General features: G+C 37.4%; 1 protein-coding gene across 2 annotated transcripts; it reads right to left on the bottom strand.

Moving 5' to 3' along the window:
• Window positions 1-1,172: 1,172 nt before the first annotated feature.
• Window positions 1,173-24,365, bottom strand: SF3B1 (splicing factor 3b subunit 1). Of its 2 annotated transcripts, XM_013952238.2 has the most exons (25): window positions 24,268-24,365; window positions 17,950-18,116; window positions 16,941-17,042; window positions 16,139-16,253; window positions 14,214-14,293; window positions 12,806-12,973; window positions 12,409-12,643; window positions 11,365-11,577; window positions 10,857-10,978; window positions 9,930-10,127; window positions 9,737-9,838; window positions 8,820-8,999; window positions 8,327-8,413; window positions 7,930-8,200; window positions 7,515-7,660; window positions 7,278-7,424; window positions 6,982-7,107; window positions 6,151-6,372; window positions 5,723-5,905; window positions 5,519-5,630; window positions 5,311-5,431; window positions 4,819-4,950; window positions 3,660-3,932; window positions 2,948-3,164; window positions 1,173-1,656 (listed from the first exon to the last, which is right to left on the bottom strand). In XM_013952238.2, the coding sequence occupies exons 1-25, from the start codon at window positions 24,293-24,295 to the stop codon at window positions 1,498-1,500; spliced, it is 3,906 nt and encodes a 1,301-aa protein (XP_013807692.1). In that variant the 5' UTR covers window positions 24,296-24,365; the 3' UTR covers window positions 1,173-1,497. The 2 variants fall into 2 exon arrangements, with proteins under 2 accessions (XP_013807692.1, XP_013807693.1); XM_013952239.2 differs by lacking the exons at window positions 16,139-16,253; window positions 16,941-17,042; window positions 17,950-18,116; window positions 24,268-24,365 and adding an exon at window positions 14,609-15,920.
• Between the last annotated feature and the right edge of the window lie 1,796 nt (window positions 24,366-26,161).

The following is a 26,161-nucleotide window of genomic DNA, read 5'->3' as shown; positions in this document are numbered from 1 at the left end:
TACAATACAAACAATATTAAATGTGAAAGCAGTAAAAATAGATGGGAAGGTACACGTTATGTTACTTATTCTCTAAGGGAAGAGCTCAACTATAAGGCCTTCAAAGAGTCTCAACTGTTTTCACATACATTTCAGAGCTGCTAATGAAGCCCACTGCTGGGGGCGGGGGGGGTGTCACATTTTTCAGTTCCTAACAAAACAGGACCTCCATAAACATTAGGGTCCCAAGCTCCCCCTGAACAAACACACAAACCTTAGGCCTTGAAACACAGGGTGAAACTTTCTCACATACTAAATGGCTAAAAAAATTCACATTCATAGAAAACAGCAGAAGTCAGCTAAGAACACGGTAATTAAACTTGGAGAGACAGCGGAACCTAATCACTCAATTTAAATCAAGGGCTTGTAAAACACCACAAATGATATACAAATACTACCTTCTGTTACCTTGTAAGCACATAATATGGTACAGTACTACCAGAATGATTTAACATTGTGTTTTATGTGGTTTACTCCCAGATAGCAAAATGCCCCTTTTCACCTTTTTCTCTGTGTATACACATGGGAAAGAAGGGAAAAAGCAAATAAGGAAATACAATGCTTCTCTTCTTACCCTTATATATCTCAAGATAAAAAGATCGGCACTTCCTATGTTACACACACTTAGGAACTGCCTCGTCTCAGGCACCGGGGACATTACTTTGCTAACTCTTTAAGGGAATTATAGCATAGCCTATAAATGTTACTTAGCACCTTATACAGCTACACATACTAGAATACTTATGAAATAAATGCCATCAATACGCATAATTTGCACAAGTGACTTTACACACAGCAAACAGCTTAATTTTTGAAAGCTGTTGAAAGCTAATCCATCCCCACAACCAGGACAGTGTAGATGAAGCAACAGTAACAATAAGCAACTCAAGACTACTTTCCACGCAAATAAACTGCCACTACTGCAGCTATCAGGCCGAGTACAGCTGCATTACTGCATGACAAAGATACACACATCAACTACAGTTTGTATGTTTTTCTTATTTATTCAAAAGCTAGGGGATGACAAAAAAGGGTTAAAATGTTTTATGCCACCTATTTTTTACATGAACAAATACTTAATCTATCAAAGAGACTCATTTTACAAGTCCCCCGTCCAAAAACACACACACAAATTAGTTTTTATACACAAATGTTTATTTCTCAAATAAACATCCCCTTTAAACACAAGGAATGAAATCTAAATCTTCATAAAGATGAATCCAAAATGAAATCCCTCCAGTACATTGTAATCACTGTGTTCTTGGTCACTACTGGCTTTAACTGTTTAACATCAAAAAACAAGGACATATTTAAAAAATCATGCTACTGGATTTCTAGCTCTGCCTCTGACCAGCTCTATACCATTCTCCAATATTTTAAAATTTTACATCATCAAATCTGAAGCAAGTTTAATTGCAGAACAGCTGTGCATTAAACACAAACAACTGAACAAGAAGATTATAAGATGTAGTCAAGTTCATAACGAATGTAGGTGTTCTTTTCATCATTATAGATTCTTGGATAATGCGCTATCAGAGCGTCCTGTGAGCCGATATAGATTGAATTATAAATCTTCCAATAAACATCTCTGACTTTGCGGGCAGGGTGAAACAAACCCTAGAAAACAAAACAAAACAATTCTATTAAAAACTTAAGTTCCAAATGCCTGTTATTGCATTTAACCTAGTTTTGCATAATACGCATTTTTTTTAAAAAGTAATTACAAAAATTAACATCACTTTTAACAAAGAAGGTGCACTGAATGGGTCATTCCCAATTTTGCGACCATCTAAACTAGCAAGCAGTAACAAATTGTTGTTAAAGAAGATTTTCTTATCTTTTTTCTGCCGTGTAAAATTCCACTAAATATATTTCTAGTTTTGAACTGTCCTTTTAAAATAAAAATTAAAACCTGATGCAGTATATTTGGTAGGGACTGAGTCCTATCTTTGGCTCTGCTAAGTGTGATCTAATTCTGTAGAGAGCACTAGATAAAAATACAGGGGATGAATGATTACACCTAAAAAAATGAATAGAATGTGAAAGCTCTAGAAGAGCAGTTTTATTTACTCTTTTAATTAAAAAAAAAATGCAAATAAAAACTGCAAAAAATACACTGTGCACAGGATTTCTTATATACCTTTCACCTTCCTACTTCTAACTTCCAACATTTTTGTGCTGAGGCTCCCCCTTAAAACATACACACAAACTCCATACCTGCACATAACTAGTAACACAATCACATCTTCTCTACATTGATCTGCACTACGTTCATCCTTGCTTCTCACCCGTTTTATGTGTTTAGATTCTATATTCAACACAGCAAGAACTTATTATGCACAATTACATAGAACAGGAGCCTTTAGATTATACCACATGTTTACAAAAGCTGAACTACATACTGTTGATGCAATGATATAAATTCTGATCTTATTCCACTGTTTCTTTGTGCTCTGCACTACAGTTTTAAACATCTTACTATTTCCTTGGCTAACAACAGATAACATTGATTTATTATTAAGCCTAAATTCTCTTTATTAATTTCACTTGTTATTATGAATTTATTCCCCAATCTTTATTTTTATTCTCAAATTTGTAAGGTAGTTCCATTTTAGAAGTCAGAGTGCCAGGCTATTTTAGCCAATTTTTATTTTAAGCTGCCTATCATTTCTATGCAAGATCCTCAATGTAATCAGTTATTTCACTACATGAAAATCTCTGTGTTCACTGCATGTTTCCATTACCAAATGCCTGGAATAGAACACCACATTTAAAGAATACTTTAGAGACAAAAAGCCAGACTGTGTTCCTTTGCTGGAAATCTCCTTCAGCTGGTTTCTTGTCAACTGCAGAGAATCCCTGTTGGATAACCGTTCTCTCCGCTACCCCAGCGTACATGAGGACGTACCTGTAAACAATACTGCAACATTCTGCAGGGACCGATAGCAACTCTGAGGCCCTCCAGAGCCCCCATGACTGCCTGAATGACATGAGGAGAGGTTTCAAACACATTAGGCCATACGTAATTTAACAAATGATTAAGAGAATCTTCACAGCCAAATCCATAGACACCAAGAGACATATGTTGCACCACAGCACTTGCTGTTTGTCTGTGTACGAGATCTCTGCAAAGAAAACAATGGGCTGTTAAAAAAAATTATACTTAGCAGCAATATGATCTGACAAGCATAATATTTCTTTGCTTTTTTCAAAAGTGCTAATATACCCTTTTAACCCCATTTATTGACAGTAAGGGGCAAACTAACTAAAATCAGTTAATAAACTAAAAAGAGCAAGTTTTCTGAGAAATTGTTGTGCTCTAACTCAGCAGCAGAAGTACTAACAAAAGAAATTATCAAGAACGGTTTACAAATACTACATCCTGACTGGCTCAAGATACTTGTATTATTTGGTGATCTTTTAATCTTTAAAAGTATTAGTGATATAGGAGCATATAATCTGAATTATTTGCAAGCAGAAAATGGTTTCTAAATTATGCTGGTCACTTAATATTTTTAAAAACATGGACAATGTGCATATTTGCTGCTGCTGAGACCCAAATGTATACTTCATATACAGCTGTCGCTAACTGTACCATAGAAAAAAAGAAGTGCACTCACCTGTCCATTAAAGCATCCTCAAGCAATGGTGTAACAGCATAAATGTAATCTTTTCCCATCTCTCCAATGTACTCAAACAGGAAAGAAAGAGATTTTAACACACCATTCTGGACATTCAGTTCTGGAACTCTGTATTCATTCATGAGTGCAGGCAGCACTGTGAAAGGTGAGCACGTTTCAGCTACAATAGCAATTGCCACTGTAGTACATACTCTGTTCTGCCTTTCCTGTACTTTCAGGTTATTTAGCAGTGTAGCCAGTACATCATGAGGTCTGGAAGAGATAACATGCATGTCCACGTCAATAGTTTCAGTGAGGATATGGATAAAATAGTCCGAGTTTAAAAAGGCAAGTGGTAGTGCAGGAAGGTGTAGCTTAGCCCTTCTTAAAAAAGTTAAGATAATCGGGAAGCAACATAAATCAGTGAAGCTGTAAAAGCTTGAGTACCTGCACAATTTTATTCTTACAACCAACATTTTTTCCTTTCTCTAGGCTTAGTTAGCTTGTAAACTCTGGTGAACAGGAATAGTCCCCCCACTATTACTCTGATCCCACAGGTAATTATAGACCTGTATAAAATTAAACACATTAATCCCGTTACAACTTTGACAGACGTAGGCAATACCCTGAACAGAGAAGTCCAATTATGGCATTCCTCGGTAGCTTGCTGTATCTGTTTTAACTCAGTACTTGGCTACTTACCTAAGAATACGCATAAAGATGTAAACTATACTTCACTCTACAATTTGCTGACTTATTGTGTCACCTCAATAGCAAGAGATCTTTTGCAAATCAATACAAGTATTAATTTAGTGAAAACGCAGAGAGGAGACATTTAGTACTTAAAAGAATTTATGAAAGAATACAGAAAGGATCTGAATATATGTTGCATTATCAAAACCGGAGGAGACAAATAGTTCCTTCTACTAAATTACACTGTAATTTGCTAGCCTACAAATTCAGCTCACAAGCATGGCACCCTTTGTCAGTGAAGAATAGTTGACTATGTTCTCCTCCTACAGAACAAATAAAATTAAGTGCACACACTTAACCACGTTTTAAATGTACAGAAGTTCAAAGATGTCTCACTAGTAAAACCCACAGTCATCACTACGTTAAGTACTGAGCATAACAGTGGATAAACATTAGGCCAACTTACCCAATAGCTTTTGCGATATAACCAAAAGTGTTTACTGTGGCTCTTCGGATAGCTTTCTTGTGAGCTTTTAATAATTCAAGCAGTTCAAAGCAGATCCTCATCCATTCTCTTGCAGAAACATATTCTGCACCCCTGAAAGAGAAGAAAATTCTTCAGTGATAGAACTTTTAAAATAAAAACACACAAATTATGGAACCTATTCATCTGCTATCAACACAGGGACACTGCCTGATTTAAGCAGGTATCTGTCAACATTAGACCTTCACTGGTTATCAATTTACACAGGTTTTTGTACACAGACAGTACAATACAAAGTGTTTGCAAATAATATCATTAAAATACATTCAACAGACCATTTGCTAAATATTCCATTTTAAGTGTTAAGCATAACTTCCAAAATAAAACTTAAGAAATTGCAAGAAATAAAACAACAACATTGCTACAATACTTGCTCACACAGACAGTCAAAGATTTTATTATTAGTCAGCTCACCTGTCTGCAATACGCCCAACAAGATCAATACAATTCTCCTGTACTTTCTCATGTCTGTTCTTCAAAATAGGTGTAAGCCGTGGCAGGAGGTCTTTGATTGGTGGTGTCATCTTGTGCATACCTGTGGAATTCAAAAAGGCATAGTAAGTTTTATACTGGTTCTTCATTTGGCTCTTGAGCAGGTATGTAACCAACCACACAGACATACCTATAACATTCACAATGGCCTTAAGTGCTCCGAGTATGCTGCCCAGTACTTCAGGATATTCTTCACCCAGGTACTCATACAACACAACACCCAAGTGTCCCATCAGTTTTTCCTACAACCAAGTAAAAAGATTTAGACATTAACATTTTCTTGCCTCTCGTTACTATGACGTGCTATAGAAAATTTGGTGGGAGAAGTCAATACCTCTTGACAAGTCTTCATGACAACTGCAGTGCGAGAGATCAGGTCAGCAGCCTGCTGCCTAACTTTAGCCGATTTGTTGTTCAAACGCCACAAAACCGTACCACAGATTTGTGGCAAATAGGGTTTAACTCTTTTGCCTAGAGCATTGACCACTGTGCCAAAGCCATTCAGCATCACAGAATCCTGCGTGTGAAGAAAACAAGAATTAGAGCAAAAGCACCACCACATTGTTTGTTAAACTTGAGGTCATCTAAAATCATTATTAGAGTGCTAACATTCCAGAATTAGTTTCCAGATTTCAATGATTACAGCATTAAAATCTATAGGGTTATAAAAATATAACTTACAAGCATAAGTTTCTCCATATAACTAACAGTGAGCCAGATTAGAGTTAAGTCAACCAAATACTAAATACCCTCTGGTCATACCTCTGTGGTCTGTTCCTGGAAGGCATACAAGATACCATCAATAAGCTGTTCTTCCAGCTTATGATCAATGTCTGCTGCCCCTAGATTTCCCATTATCTTCTCAATTGTTTCCATGACCATTTTTCTGTACTGCTCTGCCTCATCCTTCAGATCATCCACAATTCTAGAAATAATTTCTGCTGCTCCAACTTTATTTGCCAGCTCCACTGTTGTATCAACCAACTGAAATACACAAACATTAGTGAACAAACATAGGTAAAATCTACTTTTTAGGTCTTGAAAATAAGTTTCCCTAGTCTGAAGAGGAGAAACAGCATCAAGCTGGTTTCCTATTTCACTTCAGTGGAAATCTTTTTTTTTTTTTTTTTTTTTGGGGGGGGGGAAGTTACCAATGATCATTTCAGAATAGCTTCTAACTAGGAAAACTGTAAAAATGCAACACTATAGCAGAAAAAGATGCAGGAGTATCGCTACCATAGCCACACTACTATTAGTGAATAAAGAGGACGTTTAAATTTTCTCCAACACTGATGGCATTTTGAGTCAACTATGAACTATTTTTACCTTATGAAATCATCCAATATTTTAAACACCACAAATCAGAGGTGAACTATCTCATCTTACAACTGGTGAAGACTCATTCACACAGGTATGCTCACAGGAGCCTGTGAGCCTTCTAGCTATACAACTTCTAAGCCACTATTCCAAACAGAACTCAGTTTCAGGACAGACAAAACATGAAATTAAGGATTTAGTCTGAATGAACACTAACATGAATCTTGTTTTCTTATAAATAATTTTCCACCAAAAAAAAAAAAAAAAAAAAAATACCTGTCTGTAGTTTCTCCTGTCCAATGCCATTCTGTGCTGCCAGAAGTGTTTGAAAAATGGTGGCAAGATCTCTGTTTTAATGTAGTTTGCTTCAACACCATCTGTACCACAACACTGCTTTACCACCTATCAGGGAATAAAAACCCAACAATTTGAATTGTGTAGTTTTTTTGTTTTTTGTTTTTTGTTTTTTTTTTCAAGGAAAAGTGCAAATATTCATATTCACAGAACAACACTTAATCAGTCAGCTTTAATATATTACACTATCAGTGGTTGGACAAATAATCCTGACATACCTTCAATACAATCTTTTTCATCTCTTCATCAGGAGACTGGAACTCTCTGATAAGGATTAGCATGACTTCTCTGGTATAATAGTTTGCATACTCAGCATCCATCAATGGAATCAGATAACCAATAGCCTTCAAAAAGGCAGCCAAACCCTATTTCAATGAGAAAATACATCTCTAATAACTTACAGAATTTACACATCCACATCAATTCAAACTACAAGGAAGTATTTTAGATAATACCTTTCCTCTGTGTTGACGTATACCTTTCCATAAAGGCTTTAGAACAGAATCAAATGACTCGATACCATAGGGAGTAGCTGCTTCAGCCAAAGCAGCAATAGCCAAAGCACTGATGGTACGAACTTTCTGCTGCTCATCCACCAGACCTGCAAAGAGAATACTGTTTAGTACCACTTCTTGTGTCTCCTGCTCAAAACAGCAAAATACGGGGACAATATAAAAGGAACTGACTTATTTTCAGGAAAACTGAAGAAACTATTTCTTTCAGAGGAAGCTGAACTGTTTCTCAGTGTCAAAAGGATGCACAACATAATGACCTTACAATCACATTTTGCCTCACTGGAGGTAAAACAAACAACCCAAAACAATGCAAAAACAAACATACAAAATTTTAGCCTAGGAAGGCAAGACTTACCATGTTCAATAATTTCAACCAAGCTCCTGAGATGAGGCAAGATAGCACAACCCATAAGAATGGCAATTTGCTGTACAATCTTGATGCCAGTATGCCTAGCCTGCCAGGATTTTTTGCTTTTACAGACAGCTTTCAAGAAGGGTAACAGAGAAGGAATGCCCAAAGCAGAGGCAACAACAGCAAAGGCTCGAGCCGTGGTATTTCGGACATATTCATCCATATTATCAATATCAGGTCGCATTGTGGAGATCATTGTTGCCAAACCAGCAGCCTGAAAGATATGGAACATACCAAGTTATACTTATGAGCATTACACTTAGTTATTCTGCCATGTCTACAAACGTGCAGCTATATATAAGCTCACTCAGTGCTGTAAGGAAGAATGTAACTTTATTACCTTAGCCAAGTTTGAAATAATTTCTCTGCCTTCCACTCTGGCATAGTAGTCTTCATCAATCAGCAGTGGTTCAATGACGACAAGAATCTGAAGGAGAAGAACAAATTAACATTTCTATTCATTAATACTTTTAGTAGTATTTCTGGCCATAAGAAGAAAATCAAGATTCCATGAATCCAAGATGATTCCATGGACCTAAGATTAAAGCTCTCTGCTCACCAGAAATGCTCTTTATTGCTCTTTTCATAGCTTTTTGTCTTTGAAGAACCTTGGCCAGAGATACTATCTAGATTAGGTAAGCCCTCCCCCCCTCTCCCAAGTGTGGAAAAATCCCAAAGCCAACCATCTTAAAAAAACAAAAAACAAAAAACAAAAACCAAAAAAAAAACCAAAAAAAAAACCACTCGCTTCCAATACGCAAGTAAACTGTACACTGTTCTCAGGAATGATCAGAAAAAGCAAATAAAAGATTAGGTAGTGAAGTGCGACAGACCTTGTGTACATATGGTCGGACCAAGTCATCCAGTTTGTAGAGAATTCTATCGATGACTTTGACAAGCAAGTGACGTTCTTGATCTTCAAGCGTCGGTGACATCAGCAGAGGTAGAATCTGATTGAACAGTGGCCCTGCTCCAAATTCCCGAGCTTTATCAGTAATTTGTCTCAACGCAGCCTAAGCAAAAACAAACACCCTGCAAGTTAAACTAAGGTAGCAAATACAGAATGGGCGGATGTTAATCAAGTCAAAATGTAATTCATTGTAATCACAGACTTCAAAATACTTGTGTCTATCACTGCAAAATTTTATTTCAATCTCCTGCTGCATTTGTTTAAATATGAACGCAGTAAGAGAAACACCCTGCTGTTAGCTCCCAGCTATTCAATTTTCAAGAAAAGCAAGCTCCTGGTCTAACGTTAAGAATGGCTCCATCTGAACAGTAGTTTACACAGCGCTTGCTTGCATCCAAGCAGTTTGGTGCTTAGGTCAGCTTACAGTAAAACCGTGCAAAAATGACTGCTAATCCATTGCACCATGCATATGACAGGAACTTGAGTAAGAGCTAAACTGCCAATTCAAAAAGCAAAATCTAGAAAGTTACTAAGCACTGTAAGCACAAGTGCTGTAACTCCACTTTTTCGTAATAGTTAAAAATATTTTATAAACTATATAATATTTAGTGTTGGACATTACTGTATAAATAGCAACAAGAACAAACTACACTGAAAGATGAACAGAAAGCCCAACAGATATATAAGGGGTAGAAAGCACTAAACAGGCATCAAGATCATCTCAAGAGAATCCCATGGACAACTGCAGGAGAAACAAGGTTAGTTTGGAACTGAATCTGGAAACAAATGCCGATTTTTGAAAATTAAAGCGATATAAATACACCAGAAGAATTATCTTACCTTTCTCATGGGAGGTGTGCCATTCTTTATCTTCAAAAGTAACTTCATTATTTTTCTCTCCTTCTGTTCTTCGGGACTCAGTGTTGATTCATCAACATCAACCTGTAAATAATTCCAGACATATCAATGGGCATTGCTACACTTTCAAAGGAAAGCAGGAAACATTAATTAGCACGAGTGAAGTCTCATTTACCAGCAGCTTATCAAAGTATTGGATATCATCTGGTTTTAGGAATGGAAGATTTCCAGAGGGCTGATCATTGACACTCTTCATAGTCCTGTCTTCTGTCTGCATGTGGAATCCAGTCATACCACCCAAAGGCGTCGGAGTGGCTGTAAGTTTGCGAGCTGGAGTGCGAATTGGTACATAACCAGCTGGTGGGGGAAGAACCTACAGGAAAAAAAAAAAACAAAAAACACAGAAATATGGTAAAAACACCTGAGTACTAATCTAAAGAGCATTTCCAAAGCCTGCAAGCCAGAAAACTTATCTCACCACAACAGAAATAATAATAATAATAATAAAAAGTATTAAATACAAAACATGACTAAACCTGTATCTTCTATTTTATTTGCCTGTGGACTTGTGCCAGTGTTACTGCATATATTAAATACCATGTTTACTGCAACGCAAACAAATTCAGTATGATAGTTTGATTTGGGCTTAGCCTGTACCGGCAATATTTCAAAAGAAAGCTCACTTCCATTGCTGGGACCTTAGATAATAAACTTTAAAAGCATCCTTACAAAGTATTTAAAAAAAAATAAAATAAAAAACACACCACTTAAATATTTGTTCAAATACAGTGTTTTAAGTACTTTCTCAGAATTTGAGATTCCCTTCTGTATTTTTCCACATCAGGGCTTCATGTTTCAATCAGTCCATTCAGAGCTCATTTCTGATGTTAACAGGCATTCCCACCTTCAGAAGCAGAATAAAAACTGGTCTTTGAAATCACCTTTATGATAAATCAGTAACTGAACCAAATAAATGTCATCGTGAATTAATCACTACTTAATCAGTATGAAATTAAAAAAATAAATAAAAAAAATCAATATCCGCAGGTGGAAAAAAGTATCATGGTACTAAGCCTGTTGCATTTTAATTCTGATTAATTACCTTATATCCTTCTGGGAACATGGCATCCAATTCTTCATCAGAAAGCGGTCTGTTTCTCTCATCTATTTCCCTCTCCCAACGCCAAGCTTGCAGCTGTTCAGGAGTCATGCTCATTATATGACCTACATTCAAATTAAAAATTTGATTACAAAAAACAAAAAAACCCTTCTGTATGCAAAAGGAAACAATTAGTTTACTTAACTTTCAAGTGTTCTTTTGAGCCAAAGTTTACGCAGCACTTTAAATCTGCAGCTAATAAGTTATCAGATTCTTAGAGAGCTTTTATTTATTTTTGTCAACTAGTATGAACTCTCACAGAGCTACAACCTTAGTCTAGGTTCCCTGCCAGAACTGAGTTTTTGTGGACATTCAAAATGCTATACTGTGCATATACAAATAGCTTTCATACAGGCAGGAGAACACATTACATAGAAGTCCATTTCCAAATACAGTGTAAAGATAAATGTTTCATTTTAACAACAACAAAAAGTGAACCCTTAGAACTTACCTGGTGTAGGAGTTGCCATGTTCATAGCTGGGGTACCAATGGGTGTTTTGCCAGGTGTCAGAACAGGAGTGCTGCCACCCATCTGGCTGGCAGGTGTTTCATCCCATCGTGACTTTCTTTTACTTGCTCCTGGGGTTGGTGTCTCGCCAATTGAATCACCACCGCGATCTGTACGAGGAGTCTCAGCCCATCCACTGCCATGTCCCGGAGTATCTGAAGAAAAACAACACAACTTTTGCAGAAAGCTGAACAGTATCTACTCCAACTACAGTATCAGAATCCAATCTCTTTTATAATATTTCACCCTCACATCTGCAAATCAGCAAGTATCAAATAGCAATACAGGTAGGGAAAACAAATATACTGAACAAGAAGCAAAGACTACTTTTATGACTTTTTTTTAAATACAGTTGTTACACTAAAAACATTTAATAGAGAATTTCATTTTATGAAAAAAGCATGTTACCATCTTTTTGAATCTTAGTATAATTGGATAAAATTCTAAACAATGTGAAAGAATTCAAATATTCTCTGCACTGGACAAAATACTCCATGCATTCCCTTGATAAAAGCATTATTTTAAAGAACAAAGGTGTTCCTGTTCTCTGCTATGTGAACTTCATTCAAATCAGGCACGTGAAAAAATGCTTTCAAAACCTGTTTTAATGCTAACCTTGTCAAAAAGATTCAGGAGTTCAAAAACAACACAAACACACAAATACATCACAAAAGGCAACTCAATGTAAGCTCATTTATGATGGCCTAAATACACATTAAAATCTCAATCTGCAGCAGTCACCAGACATACTACAAAATCATGATCTGATTTCTGACCCGAGTTTCTTTCACAGATATGTGTTAAGCCAACATGTAGAAGTCAATGCTACAAACTCAGGCAAAAACTTCACTTCATACCAGCCACTAGGTGTCAAAATGTAGTTCCTTCTTGCCTCGCTTTTGCTCCTGCTGTTTACATAAGGGGAAAAATTCCTATGCCATTAGCCATTCATGACTTGGTAGCATTCTGCAGTGCACCATAAATACCTCTTTCTGTTTTAGGTGTTTCATCCCATCGATTTTTACGTGCACTGGATGTGGCACCTCCATGGCCTGGTGTGGCATGACCAGGTGTGTCCCGTCCAGGTGTTGCAGCTCCTGCTGGTGTATGACTGGGAGTAGGATCCCATATTTTTGAGCCTGGGGTGGCACCAGGAGTTTCACTGCCCTTTGCACGGCCTGGAGTTTCATCCCATCGCAGAGAGGGAGTATGTCCAGGAGTCTATATAAGACAAAAGCAAAAGTATTAATACCTCTCATATTATACAGTAAAAGACAGCTCCTTATTTTTGTTTAGCAAACAGATAAGAAACTTCTGGAATTCAGGAGGATTAGCATTAATAATGTCTTTTGTAGATAAACTGATGAACACAGGGGTTATTACCTCTGCTTGATCCCAACTGGATAGTTTTTTAGGAGTAGCACCAGGAGTCTGATCAGCTGTCTGATCCCAACGCCGTTTGCGTTTTGAAGGTGGTTGAGATGAGGCTCCATTGACGACTTTAAGCTCTCCAGCTTTAGCTTTTTCTGCTAGCTGTTGCCTAATTTCCCTCTATTCAAGGGCACAAAAAAGACAGACATAAGAAACAGATTTCATAAGACAATCTATTCAGAGTATACATTCAGAAAAAAAATTCTTCAGTTATATTACATTTTTAAGCTATTTTTTGAGGTTTTGCGCAAGTAATATGAAATTAGCCATTCTAATTTCCAGTTCATTATCTTTTCAAACTCTTCTATACTGACAGAGCAGCTATGTGTTTGGAGGGCACGGTCTTTAAACTGCTTTCTTATAAAAGCCCATATTAAAGCAGAAATGCAAATGCATTTTTTGGAGTGATATCAGTTTCTTTTACCTATATGTGTGCTTAAAAAAAAATCATTAGACATCTGCTTCAAAATGGTTCCCCTTAAGTTATTAAAGAAGAAAGGATGAGTTAAAAAGTATGTTGAAAATATGTATGAGTTGCATCCCGTGACATAAAAAAAAAAAAGCTCTCTTCACAATCCTCCAAGATGAAATTGTGAAGCATATCACACTAACAAAGATTATTTTTCATTTATCAATGGGTCCATAAATAGCAGATTATCAAAATTGTAACTAATTTCTCAATGAAGGTAAATTAACAAGTATAAATTAACATAAATATATAGAGCTCACTAGAACTACAAAATCTTGCTCCAATTAACAATCTGGTACTATAGGTATTACACAGGATATTTGATTATATTACCATCACCTTTTTAACTATTAAAAGGAGTATTTAATACCCACAAATAAAACATGCATTTTTACCTTTTTTTTTTTTACAATATATTTTTTTAATATTTAAAACCAAATGTTAACCTTATAGCAGTTTGTGGTACTGCAACATTTGTGTTAAATCCTACAACAAAAACCTTTTAAAACCTGCCCGGATTCTCCTTTAATAGAGCTCACCAAAAAAAAACATTTCTGACACTGAATTCCCCTCAGTGATTGTTAGGTTTTGTCTGTCATCCTCTGAAAGAAAATAAACAACAAAATTTCTGAAGTGCTATAAAAAGTCTTAATTAAAATATATTCAGAGACTGCTTCTCCCTCCATTGTTTAGGTATTATTTAGAACAGACGTTTCAAAAACTTTGATTTTTAAATTCTACTGACTTTCAACATACAAACAACAGGATTTTCCAAAGACAGATGTTCAAATGAAGAAAATATTCAACAGAATTTCAGCTCCCACTTTACTTATCGTGCTTTCAAAGACTGAACAATGAAATTACGTTCAAATGAATACCCCCCACACACACCTCTTCTTTTGTTAAATGCTGTTCACGCATAACATCCATGTATGTTCTGGCATTCATTTTAGGATCTGGTGTCTTCCCTCCTGCAGAAGAGAACAGCAACAGGAATGGAGAACAATGAGTACAGGATAAGCAGAATTTATTGACTTTTTCTATTGTCCTGCTCTAATATTATACTATTCCATGATCATTTAATTTTACTTTTTGATTGAAATTTTAAAAATTACATGTATCTTACGTTTATTCAGTTTGCTGATCAATTTAACCTGTTTGAACACAAACATAACTACTGCAGTTTCAAACAAATATTTTAAAGCAGATATAAATGATAAAATGACAACACAGTTAAGAGTCTCCAGAAGTGATGGGTTCCTGGGTTGCTAATCCGGAATACGTACACTTTCGTGCCTTTGTCTCCATCAGCAGTTCTGACTTCAAGCAGCAGAATAGAAGCCTAGAAAATTATCTCTTTACCATTAGTAACACTTTGGAAAGATATTTATATTCAAAACATTACCTTGTGTAAGTTGTTAAATCCTAGTTGTTATCTGACTATAAATAACTACTGCATACCTGAGTAATGATTTAAAATGTTTTATCATAAAGATCTGTTTATATGTTTGACAAATCTGGACAAATCTCCCATATCTTTGAGGGTCATATTGTAAAAGGGCTTCATTAAAAAAAACAACAACAACCCAAAATACTGTTTGATGACTCTCTCCCCCTCTTTTCATCTCAAGGTACAATTGCAATTGGGAGCTGAATGTAATACAGTACATATACCACCACAATGATACTCACAGGTAATGGTTTTTGTATACCATATGTTGTTTTATGCTGTGTATCTTGAGTTAACTTAACCTTTAAATATTTTAAAAGAAGCCCAACTTTATAAAAATGAGACTTGTCAAGAAAAGCACTATTTTTTAAGAAAAATGTGCAGATTTGCTATACAAGTGGTATAGCATAACAATTTAGGAAAAATAAATAAATTCTTAAACAAATTCTTAAACATTTCTATGCTGAAGATCACTGCCCAATTGGCTGTGTCATTCTGACACTAGCTTTGATAGGACTTTCCTTTGGAATACTTTTTCACCATAATCTACACAGGATGTGTTGAACTGCACCCTTAAGAATGCAGACAGGACTGGCATATAGCAGTACTGCTGTAGGAAAGAAATTAAGGACAGTTAGTATGGGCCTGTGAATTCTGACAATACATGTTTATATCAATTACAATTAAGCAAGTAAAATAATTACTATCCCTATTAATTCATGCAGGCTGAAATTCTAAATTCATAAAACCTGCAAAACAGCTGCTAATTTTAAGCCAACAGGCACCTTACTTCCACATGTGAAACTCACTCACCTGAAGAAAGTTTCTATCAGACCCACTATACCCCTTTTCCTGACTTGCATTCTAAAATTATCAGAACAGACTTGAACTATTAAAAGTATCAAAGTCTTATATATGCTTTTGTTTCTTTCAGCTATACCACCTAAGTTTACGTAAGGTGGTAAGAATTAGGTGCTCTATTTTGAGAACTAGCATTTCAAAAGCAATAATGCCGTAAATCTACGACTTGGAATGAAAACTTTCAAGGTACTGAAAGAATCTGAGCACTCAATAAACAAGTTCTTCAAAGTAAAATGCACAACCCAAAACAAAATTAAAAGAGAAACCTTTAACCCTTTGTGTTTCTATGGCAATGGCTCATTATTTTCTTGTCCTTCTACCTGGAAAGAAAACTTGTATTATAAAGATGAAGAATATGGCATCTAGGATTTCAACCAAATCTACATAAAAAGGGGATGTTTAAAACAAAACTAAGTTTATAAGCATGCCAACAGAAATCAAAGGGCTAAAGACAATTTAAGACAACAAACTTCATAACGGGTATAGAAAAGTCAAAATAAATTACCATCTGCAAAAGGATCAAGGCGCTCAGGGGAAATTATCATCATCCGCCTGTGCTTTTTGTATTCATCCTCCCGATCTGCAATCTTTTGAGGACGGTGTTCTGCAAAGGGATCATACTAAAACAGAAAAATGCCTGTTAGCCACATATGTAAAAAAGAACAGTATAAAAAAAGTCTGGTGACTATTAGACTGTATTTACTTTCAGTATCACTAAAAAGGCCTACTTTTTTTAATTGCATCTAAGTAGGAATGTCAAAACACTATGATAAGAGAAATTTTATTTCTGTAACAGGAAAATTATTTTTTTTCAACACAGAATTTCTGACCAAGTAACTTTTGACAAAAATTTGCTATTTTAAGAAGTTTATTTATTCTATTCTATAGCACTTCATGCTGTTAGCCTTCCCCTGCTTTTTATGGAAGACTTAAGACCTATTTCATACGCTTTTAAATTTCACAGAAAAGTACTTTAGGAGTATAGAACCTACATGATTAAAACTTCTCTACAAAAATATAAACATAAAAGACATTAAGTTGTTCATGTTATTTTTGAAGTACCCTACCTATAAAACAATACTTAAAAATAGCTTACTGTAAATGTACACATTGCTCTTTACATGTAGAAATGCCAATTTTAAGCACCCTGGGGAATTCTAAAATAAAGCAGTAACAAGCTTGTAGCAAAATTAAAATACTGCAGCCTTTTGGAGACATCCTATAGTTTCCTGGCCTTGGAAAACGTTAAGTCTTCTTTCTCCTAATACCTACAATAGTATTTTAGCGTGTTTTAAAATAAGATGTACCTGTTCAGTCGACTGTGGTATGTCATTAAGCAATGCCACCGGAGCATGGTACCCTGGCTTCTTCTGGCCAAGCAAACTTGTAGAAGAGTAGTCATCATCATCCTGTCAGTACAAAGACATGGCAAATTTATCAAGGGATTTCAGATAAAATGGTGCAAAATTAACATATGATGACCAAAACGGATTCCTAGACAAGTTGAAAACTGACAACTAATACTGTTTATTTAGTTATACATACTCAATCACAATAGCAATAACAAGTTTTCAGAATGCTTTCTTCTATGATGCTTCTGCTATGTATTTCCTCATATTAGTAGCCAGCTTCAGTACAATAATTAAGAGAACCCCCCCCCAAAAAACTGCTCTTAAAACTATGAGCCAATTTAATAGTAAACTGTATTAAACTGAATATAACATTTTTCCTTCATCTTCAAAACATAATTCACTGAGTATAATACATAGCTGCCTATGCCTATTCATGATCAGAGCCATAGTTTCATGACTGGTTCTGCAACTGAAAATGTGGTCAAATGTTTAACATTAGAAATTAACATAAACTAATCTTATAATCAGGACACATAAAGAGAACATATTCAATACAGTCAAAGAGACAATTCTCAAAAACATTTGCTCTAAAACTTGAAATAAAGTAGAAATAGAAATCTTAAAATATTCACTCAAATTCTTCTTGCCCAAGTTTTATTAGTTTTTTTGGTCATCATTTTTCATCTTCACAGCAATGACAGAATGAAGTTAATTATTTTAATCAAGGCTAACAAGTTAAATACTAGACCACAACTTTTTGGCTTCTGCTTAGGGCTACATGACTTTCAAAGCACATTTCATGAAGTACAAGCCAGACTTAGAACTGAGGAGCTTCTAGGATAAGACGTGCCATCCAGTACAGCTTTAACTGCTTTTACTTCAGTAACTGCAGTTCAAAACTACTCAAAACTAATGCCAAAATACTTAGAATGCATTCCTTGAACAAACGAATGAAATCACTTACATCTTCTAATTCAGTTGCTGCAATAGAAGTTACATATCCAGCAAACCTGCTGTCACTGCCACCATAAATTTCTTGATCATAATATCCTGTGGAATCAAGGCCTACTCCTTGTGCTTCATCAAGAGCAGGCTTTTTTCCTTGAATTTCTCGAATTTGTGCTTCAATATCTAGGAAAAAGACACCAACACACTCAGGTCTCTTTACACTTGCACACACACACATATATAAATACATATGTAAAAATAAATCTTGCTTTGAGATCAGTAACAACTCTTGATCATCTTCAAATTCTTTTAAAATGTAATATTCATATTACTATGTACAGGAAACCGAGTTCTTCACCCAGTTTCACAGACTTTCCCTAGGCATGATCTATCACACATAAAACTATAAAATCACAATGCATAAAAGCAGTTTTTCCTTAAGTTGGGATAGTATCCAGCACAGACTAGTTCAACTGCATGGCCTAGAGCAAACCATTCAAAATCACTAATGTTAACATACCTCATCTTTCATTTTGAGATAGAAGGGAGAATATTTTCTGTAATCATTTTATAATGTTATTTATATTTGCACCACAATACTATTTTTCAACACTAACATAATACTATTTCTCAATCAATGTAATTCTCTCATTAAAAGGCCTTTTAAAAATGCCTTAATTACTACTAATTAATCAATTAATTTTACTAAATTAATGCAATCTGTTTAAAAATGGATTTTGTAAATAGAGTTACTGTGTGAGTTGTCTTACAATAAAATCTGAGAACATTTAATAAAATGGAACTTTATTCAAGGACAAAATACCTAAAATATCAAAGCTGTATCATCTTTGAACAAATCAAAAAAAATCTGTCGCTGTATACCAAATTAGAAAAAAAATTAGCATCAGTTTCTCTGCACGTTGGCAGCTGAACTGTAATTTACTCATGACTGTTCCTGCCTGCACCACCACCTTTGAAGGTTCTGCTGTGATTCTGGATAACAAAACCCTCACCCTACTCCCTACTGATGCAATCCTATTCAAACAGAACAAACGGGAGCTTTGTCCCTCTTAAACATGTCCGATCTGACTCTAGTCAAGTCTGGTAGCCATCCTTGACCCTGGAAATTTGGCACTTTTAGAAAGAACTTTAACTGGTTAATCCAGAAAACAAGGACCCAAGTTAAATTATTCTGTCCTCCTACCTGTTACAAAACAGCATGAAAGTAAGTCGCAATAATTCAATGATTCTTAACAAATGTAATTGGGCATAGGTATATTAAGGTACAGCCATCCCCATAAAAATCTTAACTGTTTCCTTTGGTATTTTATTTGATTCAGGAGATATGTAAAGACAATTATCCATACAATCTGAATTTCAATAGGCCAAAGAATTATTTTCTTGTACAAAAAGAGCTGCACTTCATGGTTGGAGGAATATCACTGACCATGTATTTACCTTTTCCCCATCTGCAGCAGTACTGACTGCTGTGTTACCTTGAGGGAAACTTGCCAATTTACAAAAATTACAGAGAAGTACTTCTAGAAAATAATCCTGTCTTGACTACTTCTCACTATTTATTTATTATTGTTGCTCATTTCTCTTTTTCAAAATGAATGGATTTCACAAGGTTTTCCCACCCAGGTATCTTGCAAAAGGCACCATACTACAATACCTGCTCACAAACCTGGCAAAAATTAAAATTAGAATATATGTATTTTAAATTTCGTAAGATTATTACTAATCCAAAATATTGGACTTGAGACCACTAAACGTGATTTTGAAGGATTTATTTTGTGGTTGCAAGATTGCAAATCAAAATTGCCTAGTTAAAAAGTAAATTGACACCTCTGTGAATTTCAAGACTGGGTCCTGTTCTATACACCAAATTATGCTCCAGGTAAAAAGGCATGTTTTGTATAGATTTAACTGAAGGCACAGTTTTCCCTGACAAACCTTTGTTGTTTACAGCTATGTGGGAGAATATAGGGGTTATGTGTTCATACGCAGCCCACAGGATGGGCAGCTAGGAACACTGACTCCGCTGTCAGCCCGGTAAATCTGACAGGGAACTCCTGCAGTGCTCTACTGGGTAAGGAAAGAAATAGCAGGGGCATGTTTCTAAAACCATCTAGAGTCCCATGCACAGAAGATGTATCAGACTGGCTGACAAGGATTATCTTGCTCCATGCCAAAGAAGGGCTTCCCTTAAACCTTCGCAGACCTCTAGAACAGGGTAGGCTGGACAGTCACCTCTGTGATATCTGCCAAGCCTCGAACTCATGAGATGTCTGACAAAGGCTGGCCATGATCATCTGCCGAATCCTGCCTCTAGGAACAGCCAGCTCCCCCTAAAATCCTGCATAGGGGATTTCAGTGAGTTCAAAACTGCCGACCAGTCGCTCAAACATAGACAAGATGCTACCTCCTGGAGAAGCAACAGAACCTACTCCTGCTGAATTAAGTAGCTCTGTCTTGCCCACAAAAGTCTCTCATCTGCAGAGACATATCAACATATGGTATCCCGTTAACCAATGTCACCTGAAGGTATCTCATTTTTGTGAAGTTATCCTATTCCTATGGGAAGCTATCCTAAAGGATTATGAAAGCAATATAACTCAAAGAGATATTTTCCTCACAGGCTTGTCAGGTTTTTCTGATTTGGCCAGATTTTTTTGTTTCATTTTGTTTTTCAAAGGACAGATCAATTTCCTGCTTCCATTTCCAGCCTGCTGCACTGCAGCACTGGGGTGAAAGGCAATACCTGACGCTAGTACTGCTGCCAAGGACAACACTAGCACCAAGGGCTTCCACAGTGCAATGACATTGTTTCTCACTTCTAAAAAGCAGTAACTAGAACTACATGATGCCTCTTTAGCTGTATATGAAGTCGTAATTGCTGTATGAGCTCAATACTAAAAAGCCTGCTGTTCTCTCCTACAATGCAGAAAGCTTTCCATCATTTGTCAGCTGAATCAACGAGACCACGCAGCTCAACAGATAAAAGTACTGGCAAGCAGGCTGTCGTGCAGAACGTGTCCAAGAGCTTTGCCTGTGCTTGGGCTCCCACCACTACTACCATCAACAAAGCTGAGCTTGTTAAAGCAATTGTGGAAGTTCTGTAGCAAAAGGGCTGAAACAAAAACCTTTTCCTATTAATAGTTCTTACCAACACCTCGTAGACTAAGGCCTTGTGCTCTTATTTTATTTTGTAAATAACTATATTTACTGACTAGGGTACAGGTCTCAATTGTTTGTCATTGGCTTTCTCCTTTACATTACAATGAGTACAACTGTTTGCAGATTAAGGAGCATTCTCATTTTCCTTACAGCAAAATCTGCTGGCTTCTTCTAAACCAAGAAAAAAAAGTAGTCTGCATGGAATTGGTAGGGTTAGCAAACCCCCACTTCTGGCCAGTATCATTTTCAACCAATGAGCACTGTAAGTGCTAGACTTAGGCTAAACGAAGCACTTTTTAAAGAGAACATCCACATGATGAGCTGCAACTCCACTTAACCAGCAGGTTTAAGAGGTTTAAAAGCCAGGCACAGCTTGATTGCAAGTTAAGGAAGTATCACATAATTAGCAGGAAGAGACTTTAGTTTGAGATTAAAGATGTGTTTACCTTCCTTGATCTAGCCAGCATTTTCTAGAAGAACTTAACACCCAATTTAAGAAAACATTTAAATACAAATCAAATGAAGAATAAGAGTAATCTCAACAGCTTAAAAACTTGATTTTGTAAAGCAAAGTAATTGTCTGACGATTTATTCAACCAGGACCTAAACACAGAAAGTTACTTCAATCAAGTAACCGTAAAGAAAGGGGGGGGAAAAAAGAAACACACACAGCACAACGTTCTACTGATTATTCCCTTTCTGTATTTTACCCCATTCAGCCACTTTAATATATTCTGGTATTTTTTAAAAAGTACTTTTAACATGCACAGTTGACTTGGAAAATACAGTGAATGTTATGAAAGTGAACACATCTGAACTAAAAGTCACTGAAAATCTAGCTCACAGTCAGATCATGATAGCCATTCTCAAAATACATACTCCATTATTACACAGTTACTCTCCAAACATGTTGTAAATGGAACTAAGACATTATTCAGCATTAAAGAAAAAGAAGAATCAATCCTTGTATTTTAAGTATTTCACAGTGGAAGTAGTTTCTGGTTTTTTATCTTATTTATCATATTTTTTAGCTTGCTTTGTGCAACTTTACTTCTAGTCACTTTAGGATTCTCATAGATGTTAGGACTAAATATTATATTTGGAAATTTGTTTCTTTTTCGTTTTTAACATAAAATAAATTAACGCCAGTTAAAAACCTATCTTCAGTAGCATTTCAAAACTCAAGCACTTACTAAGAGACTTTGAGTTATAACTTTGTAACTTTAATTAAACAGAGGGTTTCCATGTAAATTACATAGCTGAAATAATCCCAAACTGAGATCTCTTCCAAGTTGTGTCTTGAATGCACCAATCAACAAGCATTTAAAAGCAGTACAAAGATGTGAAAAATCTGCTAAGAGAATTTAGTACCAAACAACTCTTTCAATTTAGGAGATCAGTCAGGAATGGAAAAAAAAGAAAGATTCCATAGAACTCAAAAGAAAACAAAAATCAAAGTCATTCAGCTAGTATGTCGATGTAGGAAAAGATAACATTACATGATGACTGCCAATTTTACCTAACTATTTATTTACATACCAAAACCATTAAAAAACTGTTCCAATACAACACTAATCTGTTAATACACATAACTGGAAGCATGACAGTTAAATTCCGTTAAATTCAATGGACCATTACTTGCTTTAGTGTATAAGAAAATTAAGAAAAAAAATCATATTGCTATTGTATTATTGAAAGATCTTTTGCTAATGAGAGAAACAGAGCACTGTGATGTGTAATACCCACTTGGGTAATATCTAATACAAACCTTACGCATGTCACAGCATATAAACAAAAGACAGATAAATTCAGTAATTCTATAAAAATATTCTAGAATGCTAAAATATAATTTCATATTCTAGAAAAAAAATTCAAGGAAAATGATTTAAGTTTTCCCTTCTTGCATAAACTTAGACCAAGTCTACAGTCCTAAAAACCACACTAACTGGGCTTCCAGATGTAAGAGATGCCTCTAAATTAGAGAACTTTTTTCAGTGCAAAACTTACCTTCCCCGGAGACAGTTAAAATTTGGGCATCCTACCTACCTCACTTCATACAACCATTGCCCAGAAGTCGTTTTGGATTAGTGAATTCAGTACGTAGATTAACACAAACATAGCAGATCACTTATCATATGCAAAACATGAGTAAAAATACAAAAGCAGAAAATATTTGTGAGAAAGCATTAAGCAGAACGATTCTAAAAATATCTCCATTTGCGTTAAGATGTTTAAGAGCAAAGCAAACCATAGACATTGTCAAAATAAGACAGCTTTTACTCAGACTGTAAAAAGCTCGAAACAGTAGTGAGCACAGCCATGTAACACCTCAGAGAATAACAACATACTGCCTGTGAAGACCCTCACTCATAAAACTGATCAGAGAACAGTTTTCTTATGTAAACAGCCAGCCGACAGAAGTCTCCGTGCTGAACCGGCATTTTAAAAGCCTGAGACCTCACACCGCTTTTCCCCGCCTTCGGGGCATTTTTCTCAACAGTGCCATGTCGACACGACGCTTAGCAACAACTCAGGCCATGCCGGCTTTCAACGGGCAACATCATAGCTCACCCTGCACCTAAAGCTCACCCTGCACCTAAAGCCTCCACCTTACAGGGGACACAGGCCGAGTTAAGAAAATAAATGTGCATTACTGACACGTGTCACGCGAAACCGAGGGGGGTGAGCGCCTCCGGCGGGCTGGATACGAGCGCCAGGAAGGGGGCAGGGGCCGCGGGGAGGGGAGAGGTGCGCGCAAGGCTCCGGAGCGGGAGCCAGCGCGGCCCACGGGCGACCGCGGCAGCGCTTGCGCTGCGGCTACCTCCGGCCGGCAGGCGGGAGCCCGGCGGCGTCGCGGGCCGCTCGCCCCGTCGGCAAAGCCGGAGCTAAGCAGCACCTTCCTCCCCCGTCGCCCCGCGCGGCCCCGCAACGGCCGCCCCCGCGCGCCCGGAGGCGGCCCAGGCATGGCGGTGACACAAACGCAGACGCCATTACACAAGGCCCGGCCCGCCCGCGCGGGGCGAGCCCGCCCGGCCCCCGCCCGCGCCGCCAGGCCTGACGCGGCTCAGCAGTCGGGGAGAAGCCGAAAAGGAGGGCGAGAATGGCGCACGCTTGCACCAGCCAGCACCGCCGCGGCTGTTTAGGGGCCTTTTACCTTCGTGAGTCTTGGCGATCTTCGCCATTTTGTCCAGAGCGAACAACGCCGAGGCGGAACTGGCCCGGCCCAGCCACTTCCGTTACGGGGGGAGGGACGAGAACTCAACGCGCAAGCGCGAGCTGTGGGCGGGGCCCGGGCTTAGCGCGGCGCCGAGGCCCTGCGCAAGCGCAGTGGCGGCGGAGAGGCGGTGCCATTCTGTCCGTGGGGGAGACCGTTGGGCCAGGGCTGGAGTCCCACCCACTCCCTGATGGACGGCGAGGCCAGCGAATGGCGACGCGGCTGAGGGTGCGCGGAGGCGGCCGTTGGGAGCGGCGCGCGGTGGGGGGCGCTGAGGGAGCGGTAACCGTCGGCCCGCGGCGCGGCGGCAGCGCAGGGTGGCTGCGGGCAGGGCAGGGCCCAAACGCGGGGCGCCGGCGGGGCGCGGTGCTTTCCAGGCTAGTTGATAGGGGACCGTGTCTTCTGCTGTGAGAAGCTGCTGCGTTTTCCCCAAGTACAAGGACTCCAGTGCTTCTCGGTTGTCTTCAGCCTAGAAAAGAGAATTAATGGCGCTCTTCTAATATCTGCCTGCAAGATACCTTCTTCCCATTTGAGACACCAAAAGAGGATGACACTTCCACTGTGCTGCAGGGACAGTCAAAATACAGTCAAATAAGTCACCGTTTCCTAGAAACTCGCTTCTCACCGATGCTGATCCCTGCTGAGGGCTGGTTCTGCTGTGCAAACTGTGGAGATTGCTTTGCTGTGTTTTGCCAAATTGCTTGGCCTTTGCTTCCTCTTATCAAGCTAACTGGCCCAGTGACAAAGGACAAAGCAATAGATACAAAAACAAGGCATAAATTTGTATACTTGCCACAAGATGGGGGTACAGTTGGTTGAAAAATTGCCCTCAGAATAGTTATCAATGCTTTTTTTTTCTGTCTAATGGGGATAAAAGCACTTGGCAGATCACTTCTACTGAATATTTTAGTAAGACCCTTGAAAAGGGAATGGAAGATATGTTTCTAAAATTGACAGATGGCACCAAACTGGCCAAAGTTGCTAGCAGTTGGAAGATGGGATTCAAAATTATCTTGATCCATACAAGAAATCATTTAAGATTGAGAAGGTGGACTGTATTAAAGACAAGCATAAAATAGTACATATTGGAAATTAAAAACAAGTATATACATTCAAATAGCCAAAATAATCAGAAAATGATCAGGTACGGATAACAAATTAAAGCTAAATGTATATCAGTAACATCACGCTGCTGCAGAAGGAAATCTAATTCTGGGATATATTAACAGTGGTATCGTATCTAAAACTTGGAAAGCAATCATTTCACTTTGCTTGGCACAGTCAAAGCCACTGATGGAGTGCATCATGGTGGAGGTTCATTTGGGGACTCTGCAATTCAACAAAGATGTGGACAAACTGGACGTAGTTCAGAAGGGAGCAGAGGAATGATCAGAGGGTTACGAAACATGCACTGCGTAGGAATGTTAACAGAAATGAATCATTTAGCTGTTCTGAAATGATTGCCCTTGTGCAGCTTCAGCCTATCATTTTGGAAACTGTTACCTTTTTTAGCAGTTTTTCTTTTAATGTGATACGTCCATACTTCAATATCATACTTCAATATCTTTACTATGCTTCATATCAGAACAGGACTGATTCTGTCCACATCCAAAACACTGGAAACTCTCCCTTATAATCAAGTGTTGTGAATGAGCTAATTTTTCATTGTCTGATTTTTTAGCAGTAGTAGGCAAAAGCCTAAGCAAAACACCAAGGCTAACCACACAACCGAAGTTCAAAGTCCAGTTACAGGATTGCTTAATCATGTAATGTATTAATGACATTTCATAACACTCAGTGTAATATGTAATCTTATATAGTTTATTTACTATTT

This window comes from Apteryx mantelli, chromosome 6, assembly GCF_036417845.1.
Source record: "Apteryx mantelli isolate bAptMan1 chromosome 6, bAptMan1.hap1, whole genome shotgun sequence".
In the NCBI taxonomy this organism is placed as follows: Eukaryota; Metazoa; Chordata; class Aves; order Apterygiformes; family Apterygidae; genus Apteryx; species Apteryx mantelli.
This window is presented reverse-complemented; position numbering and strand designations above follow the sequence as displayed.

Excerpts from the sequence above, each read along its gene's own strand:
- SF3B1 (XM_013952238.2), bottom strand. The coding sequence starts at position 24,295 with ATGGCGAAGATCGCCAAGACTCACGAAG. Across the intron at positions 14,294-16,138 it reads CCTTGATCCTTTTGCAGATG|GAGGGAAGACACCAGATCCT; the intron begins GTAATTTATTTT and ends TCTCTTCTGCAG. Across the intron at positions 11,578-12,408 it reads AACACCTAAAACAGAAAGAG|ATACTCCGGGACATGGCAGT; the intron begins GTATTTATGGTG and ends GTTTTTCTTCAG.